The 22,926-nt window shown below is 42.5% G+C and overlaps 3 protein-coding genes and 1 long non-coding RNA gene across 10 annotated transcripts in view; 2 read left to right on the forward strand and 2 right to left on the reverse strand.

Moving 5' to 3' along the window:
• The window catches only part of OXNAD1 (oxidoreductase NAD binding domain containing 1), a 19,524-nt gene extending 17,912 nt beyond the window's left edge, over positions 1 to 1,612 (reverse strand). For 3 of the 5 annotated variants that reach the window (XM_075143456.1, XM_075143455.1, XM_075143452.1), the window contains exons 1-2: positions 1,565 to 1,612; positions 833 to 913 (exon numbers count right to left, since the gene is read on the reverse strand). The gene's annotated coding sequence lies outside the window, so the exon portion shown is untranslated. Of the gene's footprint in view, positions 1 to 832; positions 914 to 1,268; positions 1,502 to 1,564 lie in introns of those variants that run through there. The other 2 variants (XM_075143453.1, XM_075143454.1) reach the window with 2 other exon arrangements.
• On the forward strand, positions 1,612 to 21,644 carry DPH3 (diphthamide biosynthesis 3). Of its 2 annotated transcripts, none has more exons than XM_075143457.1 (3): positions 1,612 to 1,810; positions 1,949 to 2,023; positions 20,794 to 21,644. In XM_075143457.1, the coding sequence occupies exons 1-3, from the start codon at positions 1,703 to 1,705 to the stop codon at positions 20,926 to 20,928; spliced, it is 318 nt and encodes a 105-aa protein (XP_074999558.1). In that variant the 5' UTR covers positions 1,612 to 1,702; the 3' UTR covers positions 20,929 to 21,644. The 2 variants fall into 2 exon arrangements, with proteins under 2 accessions (XP_074999558.1, XP_074999559.1); XM_075143458.1 differs by lacking the exon at positions 20,794 to 21,644 and adding an exon at positions 2,521 to 4,071 and having other exon boundaries at positions 1,617 to 1,810.
• On the forward strand, positions 7,412 to 17,469 carry LOC142079374 (uncharacterized). Of its 2 annotated transcripts, XR_012672638.1 has the most exons (3): positions 7,412 to 7,752; positions 8,753 to 11,361; positions 11,736 to 17,469. It is a non-coding gene; the product is annotated as an uncharacterized LOC142079374 (long non-coding RNA). The 2 variants fall into 2 exon arrangements; XR_012672637.1 differs by lacking the exon at positions 11,736 to 17,469 and having other exon boundaries at positions 9,066 to 10,758.
• GALNT15 (polypeptide N-acetylgalactosaminyltransferase 15) overlaps positions 20,360 to 22,926 on the reverse strand; it is a 27,379-nt gene continuing 24,812 nt past the window's right edge. The window contains exon 10 of the mRNA XM_075143449.1: positions 20,360 to 22,850. Coding sequence (XP_074999550.1) covers positions 22,704 to 22,850 — 147 coding nt within the window. The 3' untranslated portion in view covers positions 20,360 to 22,703. The remainder of the gene's footprint in view (positions 22,851 to 22,926) is intronic.

The following is a 22,926-nucleotide window of genomic DNA, read 5'->3' on the forward strand; positions in this document are numbered from 1 at the left end:
CTAAACACAGCGACATCTTCTGGTAAAATAAGTGGCCTAACTTTAAAATCCAATACAAAGATTCTGGATTGTTTATTTTATGTATTCAGTCTAATTCTGCTGCTAAGGTTGACAGTCACTTAAAACCAGCCTCATTCTCATTTTCACTGCTACCACTTTAGAAAGCAAGTATGTTCAGTTCTACACATGAAAATGTAAAACAAACAAACAAACAAAGTTCAATATCCATACATAATACTGAAAACAAAATAAATGTCAGCCTTATTTTATTGTAGCAGCTATAATTTTTAAGTCAGGGCTGAAAGATCCTATTGATACAGACTATTTTAAGACTGAGACTCTACCCTAAATTAAAAATAACTCTTGAACAGTAGTTCAAGATACTTGTTCCGTTTACACTATCATCAATTACTTCCCAATCCTGAAAATCACAATAAAACTTAATTGTGATTTTTACTCTGTAACTAATAAATTCCAAAATCTCTTTTAATGAGTCCTGGTTCTCCTCTACCACATACAAGTCTGAGTCACGCTTTTACAAAATGTGAACAGCCTCTCCCCCATCTGTCATCTCTGCAACTTTCCTGGCTCATCCAGCTCTTTGGCAATTCGCTGCCCCCAAGAAGCGCAGCGCTTCAGCCTCCCAAACTCCTGTCTGGTGGGATGTTCTCCCTTTATTTTTTCTTCTTTTCTTACCGAAGTCCTTACAGAAACAGCCACTCCAAATACTCCCTTTCTTCCTTCGCTCTGCAGACAGAAATGAGTGCTTCTTTTGTATATGACTCCTTCCTCTCTTAAAATCAAAACCAAGCAATTAATTGATTCTCCTTACCCTCTGACCCACTGGCCCTGGGTTAATATTGCTCGAGATCTATGACCGCATCTCTTCTTTTCCCCAATCCTACATCAGTATCTTGAAGAGAAAGAGTTACTTTTAGTTAACCTCTAACACACTGAAGAGCAAACTACTACATAAGTTAATGAGCGTTGAGGGGGAAGCAAGGACACTTAAACAAGCAGGATAGGAAATCTTTGTTACCAAAAGCAAGTGTATAGATCGGTAAGAGATACCCCTTTAGATAAACTGTCCCCCCTGCAAAAGTCATCACCGAAAAAAACTTTTTCCCTTGACCTAGCATTAAGGAGCACACGGCGGGGGGGGAAGCACGAAGCCTGCGCTTGACTGAAGCACGGCAGCGTTAAGGAGGCTGGAAGGCTGCGTCCTCGCCGCCCTCCCGCCTTGGCCCGGGACAAGGTCGCGGCTGTACCCTGCCGTCCCCCTCAGCCACTAGGGATCACTGCTCCGCGCCGCCTGCCGGGCAGGACGGAAGTCAGGACGGGGAACCGGCAGGGCCCAGGAGCGGAGGGCATCGGTCCGAAAGTGTGGCCGGGCCGTCGAACCGCTGAGCGGGGCTCCCGCTGCGGGGAGGGGGCGAACCGGGGAGGCCCCCTCGGCCCCGCTCCCACACCGCCTCGCGCTCTCGCGCGCTGACCCTCACCCGCCTCTCCCTCCCCCGAGCCCCAACGGACCCCCGGGGCGCGCGCCCCGCCGCAGTACCCCTACCCGGCGCCGCATCACGTGACGAGAGGCGCTACTCGCCCCACCCCCGACCCCGTCGTCACGCGACGGGGTGCGCGCGCGGCCGCGGCGGGTGTGCCCCTGCGTCCCTTCCGCCTCGTCCCGTCTCTTCCCCCCGGCGCCATGTCGGTCTTCCACGATGAGGTGGAGATCGAGGACTTCGAGTACGACGAGGAGACCGAGACCTATAGCTACCCGTGCCCTTGCGGAGACCGCTTCCTCATCACGCGGGTAACGGCGGGCGTGCGGGGAGGAGGGGGTGGGGGGGAAACAGTGTTAGGCCGCGGTCTCGCCTCCGCCGGGCGCGGGCGTCTGTGGGTCGGACGGGCGGCGAGTCGGTGACTGTCTCCTTCCCGGGGGCTGTTGCAGGAGGACCTGGAGAACGGCGAGGACGTGGCCACCTGCCCCAGCTGCTCCTTGATCCTGCGCGTCATTTACGACCAGGTGGGTGCGGGGAAGGGGCTGTCGGGCACGGTTGCGGCCTACTGCCCCCGACGCGCAGTCGGCCAAGTCGAGTTTCGCTCTGCCATCCCCTGAGGAAGGCGCAGCGTTTAAAAGTCACTGGTAAACATGGGGTAGGGTTGTTTGAGCTAGCGCCCCTTTTGTTTGTGACTGTAGCTTCTGCCTCATCTCTTGTTTTTCTGGTCTGCTTCTCCTGCCGTGTGTGAGGTTTAAAATATGCCTGCTTGGCTGAGCGTGGGGTGGAACACCGACAAAACAATATCAGTGGTGTTAAGATCTATCTATGACTCTAGCAGCCCTGTCAGCTAGCCTAATAGTTTTTCTTATCTAGTAGGCATGTTACGCCTTTCATGTTTTGGGAGACAGATTCTCGCCAGTTATTCCCAGGCTAGAAAACAAGATGGTTATCTGGTGTGTTTTGAGGGAGAGGAGATCCAAAAATAATGAAAATCAACTAAAACTCTACTTGCTGTCTTTAGGAACAGTTCATGCGTGATGAAGTCATTGCAGAACCTTTGAGAAACAAGGAATTGATTAAGTGCTGATGAATACAACGTGAACTGTTGCTGCTTTAGAATAAGAAAGTATGGGGATGGCAACTGCGGAAAGAGACATGGTCCTCCTCCTGGAAGTGCTCGCTGCTGTGAGATACAAGTGCAATAACAGGCTGTCTTCATAATTTGAATGAGAATTTGCTGGGACATCAACACATGAATGGGTTTTGTTCGAAAGGGTTATACATTTTAAAAGTTGCCATATGTATTCCAGAAGACTTGACGAGTGTGGTCCTAATTGACAGGAAGTCAATATACAGAAGAAGTGTGCAGAGCTGTTAAATTAAAACATTTATCTAGCAATGGCTTCTTAGCCTATGGAGAAAAGCAGGCAATGTGTGGGTGTACATCAGTGTGACATGGCATAGGGAGTGAAATGTTGGGAGACAAAATTTAGAAGTCCATGTGACATGATGCCATACAGAATTACAGCTTTGACAGAGTGTGGTATCACCTAGGATGTGGGCTTGCATGCTTCCTGCCCATACTGAATATGGGGAAAAATAAAGAGACCCAGAACCAACGCTGTTTTTACTACTATAAGCACAAAGAAGGTGCAATTGTATTTATATCTGCAGTGGGTGCAACACTTGAGTTGGGGCAAATTTGTTTCTTAATTGTGGTTGCTTTGAAACAGCTTTGGTAGCTGTTATCAAATGATTCCCTGACATAATAATGATGTACTTTTGTGGGTGTTGTGTGAAATGAAATAAACGGAGTCAAACTTTTTTTACCCCTGCAAAGCTACTAATGTGCAAATAGACTTGAACTCAAAGTGGATTGTAGTTTACCCATATTTTCTCAACAACTTTGTGATTTGACTGTTGCAGCAAATATAAAATGGGCTGCACTTCTCTGTGCCATTTGTAGTAGTACATTTGCTGAATTTTTCGGTCTTCCTTTGTTAGGTTCTGTCACTTCCTCGATAGGAGATGCACACATTTTGCTTAATTAATAAAAGAGGCATTTTTTCAGGGTAGAAAAGAGTTGGAAGAATATACTCCAAACTACATTGATTCCAAGACTACTTCTTGTATTACAAGCCACTGAATTTGAATATTTATATAATATTACAGTCATTCATGTGTTTTAGTAGGATTTGACACCTGTGAAATTAAATATGGGGAAAAATACTTGTACAGCATTTATATAGTTATTTTGCTCCAGGCACTAAAGATAAGCAAGTCTTACTGAATTCTTGCGTTTAACTTATTTTGTTCTTACAACATTCTGTGAATGTTGAAGATGAACATTCTACTTATTTAAAAAAAAAAAAAAGGAAAAAACCCAAAAACCCGCACTCTTCAGTTATAAGTTTTGAATACACAACCCAAAGTGTTTTCCTGTCTAAACCAGAAGGTGGCACTCATGTTACTTCGATAATCTGTGCTTCAAAAAAATGCTGTGGTACTTTGGTTAGCTGTATCTTATCAAATATTTATTTTGGCTATTTAAATAAAGATATTTAAAACTGCACTAGTGGTTATAAGGGGCCATTGCTTATTCTGTTTGTGCACCAGCCACAATGATTTCCAAAGGGGTTGAGTTGCTGCTGCTGTGGTAATGATACTGGAATTTCTTCAGGTTATCTAGTAAAAAGTGTTTCAGTCTATCAATAGATGCTATAAAGCAAATTTACAGGAACCCTATTTAAGCTCCTATTCAAATTTCTACTGCATAAATATCTTGAGGATTTTTCCACAAGTCTTCTACATAAAACTAAGTAGAGTAAGTTTCAAATGTAACACCAGGGAATGTATACTTTGAAGTAATTACATCAAAGTAAATTGCCAGGTGTAGCATCTCTAAAGGTGCATAGATTTTACAGAAGTAATTTGACCATGCTTCATTTTATAATGAAGTTAAGGCACTGTCATAAAGACTTACGAAACTGGCATAGAAAATTATCTATACTCCTTATAGTTGAATTCCTACATGGTTGTAAAAAGTGCTTATCAATGGAATTTTACTTGACATGTGCTAATATAAGCTTTGAAGTGTTTCTCTGTAGTGTTCCCTGTTCATCTAAGGTACAGGTAATGACTTTTTTTAACCGTAATGTTAGCAAAATTAATTATTTTATTACATCGGTTGTCAGTGCTTAAGGTTTCATGATAAGCATATTCTTACCAAGTAGTTCAATGAAGTATATGTTATGTTTGCTTTTCTGGAGCTTTTTTACAGCATAACACCAGTAAAGTGTTGTGGCTGACTTTGTTAGAAAAGGATGTGTCCACATTTGCCCACATAAATTGCTCTCAACTAAGTCTCGTTGCAGTGTCTTGAGACAAAACAAGGATGGATGTCCTGTATCTCTCTTTTGTTGCCTTTTGGGCATCTGAGAGAGGTGTTTAAAAACCATTGCTGGTTTGTTGCTTTCCCTTCTTCTGCTCTGCAGAGAGGAGTGGAGTTCTGTAGCAACCGAGTTCACCCTTCATAAAAGCTCAGTGATGCTAAAGCCAAAGAGCTGCCCACTTTTGTGTTTTGTTAACTTTTAAGAAGCTTTTGACTCCAGTGATTGCAGACAGCTTTTTAAAATTTCTTCCATACTGTGTAATTCCAAAACACCAGTCAGGGCAATCTGAGTAACCCATCAGAAATGTTCCTCTTCAGGAATTCAGTCACAAGGTTTCTTCACAGCACCACAGGCTTTTGCGCTGCACGCGGGCCTCTTACGCATTACTTGTGTATTACATATTCTTAGAAACCAATGGTTCGCTTGTCTTCTGAAAAGGCAATTGTGTAGGACACAAAGAAGTCTTTTGCTTGCTGTTTGCATCTGACCAGCAAATTGATTGATTATGTATTTGATTAGGTCTTTGACTCTGCACAGAGGAGTCCAATGGGATGAAAACAGCATCATGTGAACGCTAATAGAGTAAGTCGTATTTACTAGGGATTAGAGAGGGTGGAACAACATCAACTTCAGATCCCAAGCTCTGAAATTGCTAACACTGTTAAACACCACTAAACTCCCATGTAATATTGAAAACAAGCAATAGACTGTTGCCACAATTTTATGGGAAGAAATGGAAGGTAATTTGCTCTTCATTAATGAGGCTTAGCTTCTCCGAGCAGTCAGATTCTTGTTTGCATTTCAAAGAAACTTGCTGAGAAGGTCATGTACTTCTGGCTCGTTGTGCCTGTATATCAGTGGCATACATGATTAGTTTTGAAGTCCATGACAGGGACCCTGGACCTCCAAGAGCTGAGGTTGTTAGGCCACTAATTTCAGCCATTGCACTTGTGCCATTTATCTGTGTGTCGGGGAAGTCGTAATGTCATAAAGGACTGTTATGTAAATACCTTGGCATTTCTTCCCTCCATCACGATTTTTAATTTAGATTCTCAGCACCAGTCAAAAAAAATGACCTTTGCAGAACACCAGTTTAATAAAGATCATTACCTAGATTACCAAGTCTATCTACCAAGAAGCAGATATTGTTTGGTTTCAAATAAACAGAAAGGAACTGACAACTACGTATTGTCACTAAGAAAAACAGTTTCCGCATATCCCATTTCCATCTCTCCTCTATTCCAGTTTATTGTTCAGATCAGGCTAACTGTAAGCGTTGGTATTTGTTACACTGAAAACTTCTTGAAATGTTTTTACAAATAGGATTTATCAAGATATTTAGCATGGTAACGAATGTTTGCCATGATTTTCTCCAGCACAGTTCCTTGTGGATTGCCTTCCCTTTAGTTAGGACATAGCTTTGACTCTGATTCACGGTAACTTAAAATGCTGATTTCTTAATGTCTCTCCATAGTAGCCGTGGCATGGAGGAGACGGGGAGGGTCCAGAGGATCCTGTGTAACCATGGAGATGCTGGGCTCATCAGCCCTGAAACTAGTCAAACCTTGCAAGTGACAGAGGCAACAACTGACAGAAGCTGTGCCAAGCTGGAAATCATAGAATCATAGAATCATACAGGTTGGAAAAGACCTCTAAGATCATCGTGTCCAACCGTCAACCCAACACCACCATGCCCACTACACCATGTCCCTAAGGGCCTCATCTACACGTCTTTTAAATACCTCCAGGGATGGTGACTCCACCACTTCCCTGGGCAGCCTGTTCCAAGGCCTGACCACTCTTTCAGTAAAGAAATTTCTCCTAATGTTCAATCTAAACCTCCCTTGGTGCAACTTGAGGACATTTCCTCTTGTCCTATCGCTAGTTACTTGGCAGAAGAGACCAACACCCACCTCACTACAACCTCCTTTCAGGTAGTTGTAGAGCGCGATGAGGTCTCCCCTCAGCCTCCTCTTCTCCAGGCTAAACAACCCCAGTTCCCTCAGCCGCTCCTCATAAGGCTTGTGCTCCAGGCCCTTCACCAGCTTCGTTGCCCTCCTCTGGACACGCTCCAGCACCTCCATGTCCTTCTTGTAGTGAGGGGCCCAAAACTGAACACAGGATTCGAGGTGTGGCCTCACCAGTGCCGAGTACAGGGGCACAATCACCTCCCTGCTCCTGCTGGCCACACTATTTCTGATACAGGCCAGGATGCCGTTGGCCTTCTTGGCCACCTGGGCACACTGCCGGCTCATGTTCAGCCGGCTGTCAATCAGCACCCCCAGGTCCTTTTCCTCTGGGCAGCTTTCCAGCCACTCTTCCCCAAGCCTGTAGCGTTGCCTGGGGTTGTTGTGGCCGAAGTGCAGGACCCGGCACTTGGCCTTGTTGAACCTCATACAGTTGGCCTCGGCCCATGGATCCAGCCTGTCCAGGTCCCTCTGCAGAGCCTTCCTACCCTCCAGCAGATCAACACTCCCGCCCAACTTGGTGTCGTCTGCAAACTTACTGAGGGAGAATGTCACATGTCACCGGCTGTCAGGGAAGAAGTGGGTCAAAAGGGACTAACCGAAAGGGTAAAAGCTTAAGTGACCTGTCATCACTCCTTCCCACCCCTTGCCGTCACCGTTTTGATCTGTTTGCATACCACATCCCCTCTCCAAAATTCTTGGCAGCTCACCAGTCCAGCACAGGTTTCCCGCCGTGTCGTGGAAAATCATTGCCGTGCCGTTTATCCTGCCGCTGAGCACAGCCAGCCAAGGGAAGCTCGCTCCCAAGGCGAGGTGGTGCGCAGCGGTCAGCAGCAGAGCTGCCCCATCCGGCAGTGCCGTCGTCCAGCCGGGCGGGCAGTCACCATAGCTACTGTAAGAATTACCTCTCTAAAAAAACCCAACGGAACAACAAATTTGTATTTTCTGCATTAGGTTACGTCCTGCAACACGCAAATCTAGCCCTTTAACCAGGTCAAGCAGAAAGTGGGGCTCTCGGAGTTCTTTAGAGCTCTACCTGTGTGGATTTTTTTTTTTTGAGCCAAAACCTTGATCACAGTGTCCACCAATATGCTCTGAGGCAGGAATAGCCTTTCTTTTCTTTTTACTCTTTTCCATATTTTCAGTTGTTGCGTGGTTCATACAGTGTAACTTTCAGTGTCCCATTTTCTTCTCAGAGTCAGTTCCCTGACAGATTTTCAGTCAGATCATTGATGTTGCTGAAACCAAGCTCTCAAAATTTATGAGTTGGGCCCCTGAAGATCCTAAGTTTATCTTAAAATTGTAGTATTAAAAAAGTATTTAAAATTTATTCTTTCATATTGAAGCTTTTAGGGATCATATTTTCATTTTGCTACCAAGGTTCTCTTTTTTGTTGTGTGGTGCTCATTTTTTACTGTTAAGTCAAAGCTAAGATTCTTACCATGCTGTTTGAATGCTGAAGCTGTTGCTTTAGGGAAAGATGCAACTATCACAAGACTCAGGGTAAAATCAACAGGAGCTGGCAATACACGGACACAGAAGTCACTCTTTCAGTGCCCTCTTCAGGCTTTCTGCTCCATGGCAAATGTTTTTACTTCGGTCTCAGTTGTAGTCCTTCTGGACAAGTCAGAAAACAACTTTTTGACATGTTCCTTATTTCAAGTAAAAGTTATTCTAGTTCATCAGAACACTAAATAGCTGCAACATTTCTGAGCATTTTTGTAGTTCTACACTGTTTACACAAAATATAAGTTTCTGGTATAATCTTAGGAAGAATAACTATTCCACACTCCCTAGGAAAAAATTACATTTTGCAAGGGGGGGGTTGGTTTTGGTTTTGTTTTTTAATGTCTTGAAAAAGATACTGCTTAACAGTTCTCATTTCTGATCATAGGCCTGTTGCTCCTTCTTTCTGTGGAAATTGTGTACCTATGCACAGCCAATGCAAACATCTTCTGGTATTTATTTTGTCTGTCAGACAATAATGAGACTGGCGAGCTCCAGCTGAGTTAGGTATACTGCAGCTTAAATTTATCATTTTGTATCACTCCATAACAGAGGTTAGAACTGATTTTGTAGCTTGTGACAGATTTTATGATCAACATTTCATTTAATTAAATATAGAAAGAAGATAAAATATGAACTCTACATTATCCTACCTTTTCTCTCATTATGGTAGAATACATTTTAATTTTTATATTATGCAGAGGCTTCTGTGACCACCAGTGTACTGCAGAGCTGTTACCACATTGGTGGATTCTGGTGTACATCCCTTAGCTTGATAAGGAGAACCAGACTTTGAATTTAGATACAAAAACAGTCTGGAGGCAGAGATACAGACAAACCACCTGCCAGAGTGCCATTTCAGAGCCAGTAAAGAACGCTTCTCTCCTAGAGGCCGAGATGAACTGTGGCAGCAAAACAGGTAAGTGCATCAGAGCAGAAGAACTGGCTGTCCCAGCTCAGACCAAGGGTCTGCTTAGCCCAGCACCCCATCTCCAGCACTGCCCTGCAGCTAATGAAGAGTCCAATAATGACCAGGGCAAGCATTTGGGGATACTTCCCCAGAATACCCTACTGCACAATTTGTAAGTCATAGACTTCTTGAGACTGAAGCATTTGTGTTCAATAGCACAAATAAGTGTATATTTCCATGAAATTGTCTAATCACTTTTTGAATCCATGTCACAACTTAAAACCCACTGCATCCCATGGAAAGAAATGACACAATTTAAGTACACTTTGTGAAGAGAGACAACTCTTTTTGTTTGTTTTGAACCCATTGCTCTCTAGTTCGTTTGAAGACACCCTTTGGATAGGAAGAGACAGTTTTCTGCTCTCTCCTCTCTGTCCTACTGATGAATGTTAAGAATTTTTTCTTACCTCCCCTCAGTTATTTATTGTTCCAGCTTGTGAAGTCCTTGTCTACTCAGCCACTCTCCGCACAGGAGCTGCTCCATACCTGTGATTGTCTCTGTTGCCCTTTTCTGAACCTTCCCCAGCTCTCCTGCACCGTTTTTGAGAGGAAGGAAGATAAGAACTGTGCACAGTTCTAGACACAGGTGCATCATGTGTACATTGGCATAATGATGTTTGTTCTCTGTTCTGTTCTCTTATTTTCCAAAAATTCTTAATATTTGATGTGCTTTTTTGACACTTGCTGAGCACTAGGCTGACATTCTCTTAGAACTAATGTTTAACTAAGGGAAAAATCTTTTAGAATCTGAGCCTCAGAGTAACCATGTCTTTCTCCTACTTATTCTTGCTCATGGCCTATGTGTCTTTTAGAAGACAAGGTGATCTGAGTCAGGTATCATCAGCTCATGTGGTCTTTTTGCTAGTCCTTCTCAGTAGTTGTTCTGCCACAACCTTTTAAGGGCAGCTGATGAAGGCGTGCAAACTCCATGCATTTTGATAGGACTGTCCCAGACTGGTTAATGCTCCTCTCCTTCCATCATTTAGCTGGCTTTATTTGTTTAGTTTTGTAATTTGTTACTTCCCTTCCATGTTTTTTTTAATTAGCCATATTGCACTTCTTACATGGCTTCATCTCTTTCTTCAAAGACACATCTGTGTGCCTCTTGTATTTCTTTGTCTTTGCTACAGTGGCTTTCCTGATGGATATCTGAGTTTTCCAGGCAGTGAAGCCTTTGACTTTGACTGGAGTTGGTGGTGTGTTTCAGTGTGAGATTTCTTTTAAATTTGAATACACTGTATTTACTTTTCTAAAAGGAGCGTGGATACTGCCCAAGATGCACATATAAAATAACCTCCTTTTTGAAAGGGCAAAGAATTTTTTTTTCATTCAAATCTACTATTTCCTTGTAACTTTGTTTTATAATATTGGCTTGGGGAAAAAAAAAAGTCCTATCCTGAATAAATCATGAGTGATGAATGTGATAGAGTGAAGAATTCTTGCTTTTCCTTTTGAAGAAGGGGTTAATTGTAACTCACGGTCTTGCTCCTCTTGCAGAACTACTCAGGATAAAGCTATTTCTTGGAAGAATACCCTTAGGAAGTTAGTGACCTAGAATGAGCTTGGCATAGAATTGCCTTTTAGCCTTAACTGTGATATTCGCTGCTGCGATCTCCATACACAAATGGTTTTTGACAGGCTTTGCAAACAGCCTGGGGTCAAAGCCTGCGAGCTTTCCTTGGGCAAGTAAAAGCTGTGGAGTCGGGAACTTAACCCGTTTCCTGTTGAGACAGACAGCAAAATTTCCAAACCCTGGGATGGTGCACACTGACGGGCAAATGCATCCCCTCGTTGTAGGACTGTGAAAAGGACATGGCAAGCAGCAAAACATGCTCCCTGCCAGGGATGGTCATGAAGTTCAAGCACTGCTGTTAACTGGAACCAAGACTGTATTTTTAATATGCCTTGACATAAGGCCCAAGGGAGAGCAGGTGACAGCACACCAAGCTGGCATCCTGCCTTGGGCATCAGAATATGTTTCTGTGGCCCCTACACCTCCACTGCAAGCTGCTTAGCAATCTAGAGAGGTGATTTTGCTGTGGAAGCAAGGGTGAGTGGGAGAGAGGGCTGATACCTGAGCCTTTCCTATGCGGATTTCCTCTATACGCACACTGAGAGTGCAGGGTAGTGGGGCGGGGGGGGGATGCTCTGATACAGGGCCCACCCCCTCCTGCTTATGAGAGGGAGGATTTTTTCCCCGCGCCAGCTGTTTGTTCCAGGCACTAATCTCAGAATTTGTTTCTTGCTTGGTAAACCTAGCAAGCAACCTAGTGGTTAGGGCTGCATGGTTATCCCTGTGCAGTGAGGGATGATGTGTAGAAGACACACACTGGAAGAATTTAATCTGGTTCCTACAAAACACTCTGATCCTTGCAAATCCTTTTTTTTTTTTCCTTTATAGTTTTGTCAAGTTAGGGGATTTTCATAACTGAAGGAGAATTCAAATAAATCAGCAACTGGAGAAAACAACCGCAGTCAAAACTTTCTCACCGTTTTAAACTAATAGACCCCCTTCTCAAGATATTACGCCTAACAGGATTTGATTGCACTTTCTCAGCCAGAGAATTTCTGTCAGTACCTCTGCCAAATGCACAGTCTCACGGAGGGGGGATTTGATAGCGATCCAGGTTAAGCCAGCCTCTTCATTCAGAGACAATGACTGCCAGCCCCACACAGGCTGCAGCGGGGCCACCCAAATGTCGAGTTTCCACTGAGGAAGGCCAAGTTCCCCATACTCTTTTTATTTTTGCAACCGTAGCAGGGCCGTGTCCTTGGTTTCTTTCCATGCCAAATAAAGCGTCTGCACATTTTGTCTAGTTCGTTTTTGTACAATTGAGGCGCTTATACTAGGAGCACCTGCAAAAACAGAGGTCTGAAGAAAGAGATCCATTTCTGACAGGTTAATCAACCCGAGGAATAAGAAATTATTGTGCTAGATCTGTGAACACACTCGCAGGTTGCCTTGCAAGGGCAGTTTGTGAAGATTAAACTGGTGGGGGATACTCTGAGCTCTAGGCACCGAGAGCCCTGTGAGACATGGCTAATATAAAATGCTCCGAGGCAGATCCTGCCATCCACCACAGCCGCGTAAATCTGGAGTAACTCAGGCTGCTTCAGGGATGTTACTTCAGATCCACTTCACCCCACAGAAGGGCAGAATTTAAATTAATTACTCATGAACAGAGAGTAAAGGACATGTACAGTAAATAATAAATTTCTGGGTTTTCTGCCCCTCAGGACTCTCTCTCATCAATATTTCAGGCTCAGTCTGATTGCTGCTTCACAGCGTCAGCCAAAAGATCAGGTTCGGCAAGTGCATTTCGGTGTCATTCGCGTCTGAGGCTCAGGGTGAGGCAGAACCACAGACAAAACCCTGATTTCTAAGAGCGTGAGGCTGTCCTGACCAGGGCTGTATTCAAAGTGCCACAGGGCGCATTCTGTGACTGCTCTTGATCAGTTCCTGCTCCTGTTTTGTTTTTTCTTTATCTCTTGCCGAACTGAAAAATAGGGAGGAGAGAGGGGAAGCAATTTTAAATGCATAAAAATCAGTTTGGTCCAAAAGTGTTAATTGAAACATTTCAGCATTTATGAAATGAATAATTTCATTCTGAAGAAGTCAATATAAAATATCACAGTATTTCTGAACCTGCACAATCCCTCCATGCAGGCTGGCACTTGATATCAATTGGAGTAGTTTTGATTCCCCCAAAACTTAATTTTTCAGGGGACTTTACTCAGTGAGTAATGAGTCTGATTCTTTTTTTTGTACATTACTGCTGGATTCTTTCTATTCACTTATTTTGTTCGGCAGTTACACAATCTCTATTACAATACCATCCAGATGTAAGGTATCTGATTAGGATCAGCCTCAGTCACCATAACTTGCTTCATGAGGTCAGGCTGTCGGCCCCACCATCGGATGCACCCGAACACACCCCTACCGTGTTCCACACGCTCTGGCTGCTCCTGACCGGTTGTGCAACACCAACTGAGGAGCAAAATGCCTTAGTGAGATCTGAGGAGCTACATCCATGCCTGGAGGCACAATGACTGTTAAGAAAATCTGAAACTACCTGGCTTTAATACTCTACTTTCTTATCTAGCTGACTGTCGTATTTTCAACCTGTCAAGTGTGTTTTATCAATGTGAAATACTGTTTACTTTTGCTCATTCTTGCACTATCCAGACCTTTACCATGCAGACTCTTTCCAGTATTTCCCCCCAGATATAGCATATTGTAATTCATTGCTCATAACTGCCAAGAAATGACAATTCCAAGGCTGTCCATAGTTCACAATATAGTTACCTTGCTGGTGGAAATTCCATCATTTTTTTCATTATAGCCAGTCCAGCAGAAAGCAACCAGAAAGCTAAGCGAGATGAGCCTCTCAAATAGGGCAGGGAGGAAACCTGAAGTACAGATCTGTGCATACTCCTGACATGTCCAGCCAGAAAAAGAGAAATCTTGGTCTCAGTAGAACAAATGGCCACCTGCACATTCTCACAGTCTGAGAAATAACCTCCTCCATCCTGCCATTTCTCCTGCTGTTATTTGCTCTCCTGTGTTCTCCATTAAGATTGTCTTTCTACTGCCAAAACCAAGAAAAAATGATAGGGCTCTCCTATGTTCTTGCTGGATGTAGACTTTGTCCACATCTAGGGGTTTTATTCATTTTACTGTTTATTTTGCAGGTGTGTTTTAAACATTTTTAATAATATAATTGCACTGATGAGACCTAGTATAGGAGCAGGTATAAATTGCTCTTGCCCTTTTTGCAGCTTAATATCCTCCTCAGTTCAGAGGGGGAAATCACTGGCCTGGCAGAACTAGATCCACACAGAGTGGGGGATTGTAATGGTACCGGAACAGATGGAATGATCTGGCTAAGGGCTGCAGACAAAAACCAACATTTTTTTGTTGTCAAGGGTCAAAATGAGGGTTATCTGGAGCGACGGAGTTTCATAGCGTGCTGTACGTTTCCAGTGTTCGTCACACCAAGAGTATTCCTACTGAGAAACAGAAAATTAGGAGTTAAACCCGTCATTTACAGAGTCATCTTGAAACCCCATAATGAAATATCAATAATTGAGGATAGCTGTTTGCTAAAAAGATTACTGACAGGCATAAAATAACAATCACCAGTAGCTATAAATGTATTTTATGTCTTGGATATTTTCCTGGCAGACTTTAGTCTTTCATTGAGTTATGCAGTAGCAGCCCTGGATTTGGACATCTTGTGCTCAGAAGAATAGTAGGATGTTTTTTGGGGTGCCAGAGGGAAGAAAGGATAGCTTTTTTTTAAATCAGTGTACCATAATTTTCCTTGGTTAGCACAAAGGCATACTTCCCTCCACAAACGGAGAGGTCCATTTCAGTTTATTCTTTTGCAGTTCCTGTATAAGACGGAAGAAGATGAGATAACTCTTCCTGGAGAAAATCCAGAATGTTAATTAAAGAAATGGCATTTTGACATTCATTCCTTACTGGCTGAAGTTCATGGCTATACTGGTATTTCATGTCTTGCTTTCATGTTAAGAGCTTTCCAAGATGATCTTCTCTACAAAGGCCTTTTTTTTCTGCCACTAGAGGCCCTAAAAATAATAAGGAAAGGAGGCACATACAATAATAAGGAAAGGAGGCACAAAGTACCCATGTATTTGACACTAGAGCCTTCTCAGAAGTTGGACTTGAGTGTCAGGTCACCGAAACCCCCAGTGGGTTGGCTGACAGCATGGGTTAGCACTAGGCAGTCTGGAGGAACAGCATCTGACTGCTGGCCTCAAGAGGTTAGCTTTGCCTCTGATCCAGAGTGATGTTCCTGTGGTTTTGCCATGTCCCAGAGGAGTGGGAGGTAGGCTTTTCTTACACTTGGGCGATGCTCAGGTAGTTTGTCATGCCACCCAAGTGAGAGCAGGGAGGGTTGAGCTGTGGAGGAAGGCTCTGAGGCTGCTCAGATCTACCTGACAAGTGAAATGCTACGGGGAACCAAGAGTGAATCAAATGCCAAGACATTGAACAGCAGGGCAGCTACCACCAGCTGAAAGAGCTTCAAGGACTTGGTTCTGGGTCCTTAATCCCCAGCCTCCTGCTTTGTCCTTTCCCCTCCAGAGCTTGCTTTTGTAGGTGGGGAGACATGAAAATCACCCCAGGTGCCGAGGAGAGCAAAGAGAAAGCAAATGGCCCGAATGCATGAAAACAGAGAGAAAAGCTTTCCCTGCCAGGCATGCCATCAGGAGCCAGGACTTGCAACATAAACCTGAGGCTGCTGTTATTGTCGTACCCCAGTTGGGTTGTTCTGCAGTGCTCCAGTGCTGTGAAAAGAAATGGATGGACATACTTGGGAATTGAAATTAAATTCAGCTTTCCCGTTTGCCACTTTTCTCTATTCCTTCTCTCTGTTAAAAATCAAATGTTGATTTTCCTCATTCTGCTGAGTCTGCAGTCTTTGCTAGCATGTAATTGTTATGTACACTTTCACTAGAGCTGGGAAAGAAAATTCCAGCAAAACAATTTTTTATCAAAATTTGCTTGTTGAAAGCAATACATCCCAGAGGAAAACATTCTTTCTTATGATGGGGTGACAAGGAAGTGGAGCCTGGCATCTTGCCACGGGCAGCCCAGCACCTTGCCGTGGGCAGCGCGGGATGGGGACCTCTCTCATCGTGCCTCCAATGGCAATCCCAGCTCTGTTTCAGAGAGTAAAGGAAACACTGGGTCTTGTTCCACACTGGAACCAAACCGAACTCAGAAACTTTGGAAATTCTGCAAAATGGAATTACCACTCTCTGCCAAGCCTGAGCATCATGTTACAATGTCTAATGTTGAACTAAAATGTACAAAAGACTATATTTTTCAGAAAAGACGGACATTTTCTTGTAATTAGCAAATTGTGGTCTCGTTGTACTTATTTTGCTTATCAAGTTATTTTTCAGTGTCAAGACCTATTTTGTTTCACCCTTCCCTGTCATCACTGATGTAAGAGTTGTTCTTGGCACTAGGGAATCTTAAGAGCGCTGTCACGGGCTGCACGCAGGAGGTCATTCCCACAGCAGGAACTGGAGCTGAAACCGCTCATTGTTTATGTAAAACTAAAAGTTATTTCCTTAGCATCGGCACCAGGCTCCGTTCCTGCGGTTGTACGTGTGCGTAGCTACGCAGACACTGCAGACTGACCGCTGTTTGTTACACTAGGAAATTAATGTTTCCTTTGCTTCTGCAAATAAAGGAATCAATGGCAAACTGCCCTGAAGAAGCGGCTCTTGCCACCGTCCGGGAGCTTGCTACGGCAGCTGGTGGATCACTCCATGAACCCGGGAAACATTCTTTGCTCAGTCAGACTAAGCAGCCTTCCAGGCTATATGAGTTGTTGACTGATTTGTAAGTTAAAACGGCTCTTGACACCACAGATGATGAGTTTTCGATGGGTATGACACATACACAAATTAGATAAGAAGACAAAAAGCCAGTGTTTCAGATAGACAACTTGGCCGATGACAATTTTACTGCAAGGCTTAGTTTTAATTCACGTGATGAGTTTTATGCATCTGCCCACTTGAAATATTCTGGTTATGAAACTGCCCCTTTGTTCACTGCTTGGCCCTTGATGTCTAAGCGGGCAAAGCAGGCAGTGTCGCTAATAAAAGGGACAGAGAAAAGAGGAAGACGCTAATGCAATGAACTATCTTCTCCATAGGACTGTTTTGCATTAAAGGCTTTTGCTTACAGCTTTTGACTACTTTTGGTTTGTTCAGTAATCCCAAACCATATGTATAAAGAGTGATTGACAGAATACACTGTGTTTGAAGCAGCCTCCCAATGGCTTGTACTCACATATAAATATCTGATGTTCAAAATCTTAAGAGATGAAGTCCTGATGCATCAAAGTACAAGTTGATTTTCTTCCATATCTGCGATGAAATTTTTCAAGTAAATGTCACATTAAATGATGGAAAAGAGACTGTAAAAAAAAAGTTTTCACCTAATAGGATACTAACTTAAGCAGTGAAGAAAAGATACTATGAAAAACATAATACCAAAGGACGTAATCCTTTAAAGCTCATTTATGCCTATAACAATATAAATGACATTATTAGATTATTTTTTGTCAGGCTGTAAGACTGAAAGACTAATAAATATATGGCAAAGAATGGAGATTTGTGGTAGCAATCTTTTGAATAATTGCACAAAATAGTTCAGATTATTTTAAAATATATTTAGTATTTTTATATAATGCATATTTTAAAAAATGGGTTATTTTCACCATCTTCTCAATTTGTAACACAAAATTAGTGTGAATAAACATCATGATAGTATTACCAAAGGTCATGGACTTTAACAAGGGTAGTTGTGTAGCTACTTAGAAACTGAATAATGTATTCAGCCTTTAGTCTGGTCTGTATGTAACTTAGGTTCAAGCTAAAAGAAACCTTGCTAACAATCCTGACACTTGCATCTTTTCTGTATCAAGAAAATTCTGCTGTAAATTTCTAACTTACTCAGCAGAAAGATACAGAAGACTTATCATTAATATTAGAGTTCACATCTTCAAAATATTACAGAGACTTTTCTCAAAATTTAAATTCTTATTCCCTTGGGAATAACACAGTAACACAGCATCCTACACGGTGGGGTCTCTCAGTTTGTGAACAAAGAAGCTATCTTGAAAAAAAAAGTGCTATTGGGTGTAAGCTTATTTCAGGAAACGGCAGATGATAGCAAGGGAGTTTGTTCTTGGCTGTCATCTCTGTGCCTAAAGCCAGATCTGGGGGGAATCGGAAGAGCTGGGCACTGGGGTTGGGCTCCTGGAAGGGTTTTAGCCTGGGTACCCTTCAGATGATGTTCCTTCTACCTAATGCCAGTTTAAAAGCTACACATGCCATCTAAATTAATCATTAAGACTCCCTCTCTAATCAGTAGAGAAAGCAAACATTTCTAGATAGTGATTCACCCCTCTTGTTTAAATACTTGTCTTCGAAAAGAAAGATGTTACCTCTGGAGGTGTTCTCTGCTGACCAGTAGAAGAAGCCTCGACAATTAGCTTAGTTGTGACTACTGTTTAGGTGGCTGCAGTTAACAGAGGTGAATCCAGTCCCGTGTGTCCAATGCATAATAATCCCCAAGTGGGATAGCCGTTTTACAAAAAAACACCATTTGCAGCTAGAAAGACAGCAAAAACACTATGCCTGCTATCCCAAGTCATGTAGCCAGATTGTTTTTCTAGTACATCCTTCCAAGCCACCTGGTGAAGAAACAGCTGTGAGCTGTCTGAAGGGTGTGCCAGGGATCATGCTTTCCAGGGATGCTCTTTCTGTAGTCCCTATTCAGACCTTTCCACTGAAACCAATAGAAATTATGGCAAAGGACTATAAAATCAAACCCCCTCTCAGATGTTAGTGGAGGCAGAGACCTCCTGTACATTCCTGTAAGACGGTTAGGTGACGGCGAAATGAAGGTATTGCCACTGGAGGCTTTCCGACAAGGTTCTTTGCAGACCAGCTATTCTGCAGCATGAGGAAAAAGAGGCATTAGCCAATCATATCACAATGAAGAGGAATAAAAATACAACATTTCACTGTGCACTGACATACTTTATTCAGGGCAGAAGTCTGCAGTTTGCACAGCTTAAAAACATGAGCCAAGAAGTTACCAGTATTTGCAAAACACTCCTTTTTTACTCTCTTCCAATACGTTCGTAATTTGAATCAAACTGCTGGAGATAAAATGAGATACAAAGGCAGAACCTGAAAGCTCTCACTCACATGTCACCTTCCAGCCGTTATAAAAATCCAGGCTGTTACTGTTTTTGTCTCGGTTGCCTCAGCATAGCCCCATTCCTTCCTAGGGAAATCTGTAACAGAAGCTTTTTTAGTAAGCAGACAGTATTACAGCTCAATCAACGTCTCTAAGGGAGGACCTGGAGGCACTTACACGTGGACTGAGAGATACCCTGAACATTTCTGTGCTACAGGATTCAGCATAAAGGTTGCTCTAACCTTCCCCCTGTTCAAACTTCAGGTTAACACAGGGAGAAAAATGCTGCCATTCTGTTTCTCTGCGTTAGTGATGACACCTCACCTAACAGGACAAACCCCAAACTTCGGCCAATACCGACTGCATCAGCTGGGTCTAGGTATAAAAGTTGAATAATACTTCAGGCCTTTATGTTCTTCCATTTCCAGCTAGCTGGAAGAGGAATAAACCAGGCTATTTAGTAAGCGTTGTCAACCGAAAGGTCACCTGTTCTTGAATCTGACCCCTTAGCTCAGCTTCATGGGTGGGTTTGGCTCAAAGCATTCATTATGCCTGGGTTGCCAAATTCAAAGAAACAGGTGGAGTTAGAGTGTAAGATGTTTACTTGTGTTATGCTGGAATTCCTCGGCTCTTGCCTGAGGCCCTACTTCAGAGGCCTTCAAAGTTAAAACTGCTACTCCGTTCTTGCCTGAAACATTTTGTTCTTACGTTTCAATCCTGTCGATGGGAATTAGAGGAACCTGAAATGTTGCCCCTGTCTAAATACAGTGCTAAAAGTAATTCCATGTTTTGTGATGCTCAGAGCATTGCTGTCTGCTAGTGATGTGTGAAAGATGAGCAAAACTGAGGAAAACACTCCAGCACCCTTAGCAGACCCCCTTTGTTGAGCCCCCTGTACAACCTACGAGGAGAAGGGTCTAGTTGATGGATCTAACCACAGGGGCAAAGTGTAAATGACCACAATGGGGAAATAGCATTGGTACAACCAACCAATCCATTTAAAAGGCACACCGGGAGGAAACTAGGAAAAACAGGGGATAGATGTTCTCCCTTTGTTTTTTTTTGTGTAATAACCAGTTATGTTTATATTAGAGGGAAGTGTGCTCCACGGTATGGCCCACAATCCATGTCCCCCGGCTGTCCCCATACGGAGACCTCCTAGACCACACTGCAGCTCCCTTCTGGCCTGTGCTCTGGAGTTTAGTTCCCTTGGAAACCAAACACACATTTACACTGTTACTAAAAGCAAGAAGTATAATAACAATTGTTTTTTAGATGGTACGGAACCATATATTTTCATTTTATTGTTGGAAAAGGTATTATGTAACATTTTCCTATTGTACATATATCTACAGCAAACCTTATTTTCTAGGTTTTTATCGTTATGTTAAAAAGCAGTATAAGATGAGGATGTCCACATCTCTTAAGTTTAATTCCAAACATTCCCTCTCTAAACCAAAAATATTTTCATTCTTCTGTCTGATAAATCCCACTTGTGATCAATTATCATATTTGTATACACTTTTTTTAACATTAAGGTAAACTCTGAAGGAATGATATTCCCAGTGTAGCGTCCAAAATATAATAAATAATACATAATTAAAAAATCTGGCATACTTATAATTTAAAATAAAGGAATCACATGTCACTAAAACAGCATTTCACTTAGTTTTTATGCAAATTTAGAAATTCTCTTTTCTAACCCTAGATTTGGGCAACGATCCGAGATCACTTGGTGTTCTGGAAGAAGTTGCTACCATCCTTTCAGCTGAAAGTTGAAGCATTTTCAAGAATGTCACAGGAAATTTTAAATGACACAGCAGCAAATGGTATTAGATTCTGATGCTATCAAAGAAAGAGTAAGTGGTAATGAGCGTGATTGGAGTGATGCCTGAACATGGTGTGGAATCTGTAGCACTCAAAGCAAACAGAGACCCCACTGGGAAATGTTTTGGACAACACAACACAGAATGCTGTTCATGTCTTCTGTTGTAACCAATTTTATATGCTTGAAACGAATTTATTATGATTTAGCAAGAGCAGGTGACTGGAAGGCTCTGAGAAGAATATTCCGTGATTCCTTCCTTTTCCTGAAGGTCAAACAATGTGCTGTACATTTTACAAAAAATCCAATTTTCTGTCTCTTGAAAAAAATCTCCAGAAAAAAATAAGTTTCATTAATGATGCCCTTCTCCTTTAATAAATACATATGATTATGACTGATTTATACTATAAATCAGGTGTGGTGCTGATGTGGGAAGACTCCCAAATCTTTGTTCTTCTGTCTTAGCAGGCTCTTGGAAAGTGTCATCAATACTGGTTTTAACTGCAAAATTGAAAGTGCCCCAACAAAATACTGATAGAAGTTTGCTTTGCTAGTGCATACTGTATGAGAACATTCTCATTACCCAGCTTCAACTCTCATTCACTTCTTTGAAAGACAGGAGGTCAGCAGGGATGCAGGCTCTGCAGAAGAAGCTTGTTTAGAAAAATTTGTATGCTACTGTCTTTTGAGGATCAGCTTGGAGACCCACGACAGCAAAAATCTAAAAGATCGTCTTGGCTACAACTGGCAGTGTGAAAGACTTACTCACTTTCACAGTGTGAAAGACAACTCAGACTGCAAGCAAGTGGAAGTAGGCACCAGCATTTTCTTCCTAGGTAGCCACTGTTGAAACCCGCCGTTTCCCTTCATTTGCTGTTTTCAGCCAGCACTTTTGTCACTGAAATAATAATAAGCTCATCCCATAGCTTTATAAGAGCAAATGGACGTCACTGATACTTTCCATTTCAAAATAAGCAGGGAACTTGGTACCCTTCTTTCTAATCTAGTTGAATCATCTTCCATATTCCACAAAACTCTCCTGAAGAGTTGTTCTTAAATTTCATTTAACAAAAAAAAAGTTGTTAATATTTCAGTCTCATTCTCCCATCCAAATTAAACTATGGACGAAGGATTTAAGGAAGGGTGTGCCAAACACTGAGGACTGTTGGTATTCCAAGTCAATTAGAGCAGTTAGTGCCTAATTAAGTGCTAATTTATGTGCTGTGCAATCTCATTGAGGGTAGAAATTTGGCTCAGGCTAGTTGGAAAACAAAATTTTAGCTATTACACGTGAAAACATCTACTACTTTTATGCATACAAACCCTACTTTGTTTTATATGAGTCGAGTGCACTGTAAAACAAGGCTAAACACTTACCCTGGTTTGGCTGGCTTCCTTTTACAGTTTCTAAAGTTTCACAAACATTTGTTTTCCTGTATCCTCAGAAGTCACCGAATATGTTAAAGATAAGCTGTCTGCAGCCAATTTTCCATGTTTCCTTCAAAGGGCAAACTTAACTGTCTTCTGCAATAGCAGAGTTGAGAATCTATTGATGCTCACAGTACCTTTATTCCCTGCTTCACAGAATAAATAGAAATTTTAGCTAGAGCTGCATAAACCAGGAACTGGCGGCAACTATTTGAGCCAGGCTTTCAAAGGAGAGACCTTCCTAACTTTCCTGCATGCTAGAGCAAACACAAACATCTTTCTTGTCCATGCAGGAAATGTATCTTAAATCCCAAACAGAAATAACATTAAATTTTGGAGACTTGACCTCCACAGAGACCTGTCAGTCATCTCTGATGTAGCACATGGGACCGTTCAAATTGCCACACCTGATTTGCATTCTTGTTACATACACACAAAAACAAGTCCTTCTCATCTTCACTCTTCGCTGCCTCTATGCATTTGCCAGAAAGGACATGGACAATCATTCCATTCTACAAGATGAGAGAAGAAGGGAAAGAAAGAACAAATTAAAAATAAGGGATTTCCAGTAAAAGCTGGTCCATGTTT

The sequence above is a fragment of the Calonectris borealis genome, chromosome 2 (genome assembly GCF_964195595.1).
Source record: "Calonectris borealis chromosome 2, bCalBor7.hap1.2, whole genome shotgun sequence".
In the NCBI taxonomy this organism is placed as follows: Eukaryota; Metazoa; Chordata; class Aves; order Procellariiformes; family Procellariidae; genus Calonectris; species Calonectris borealis.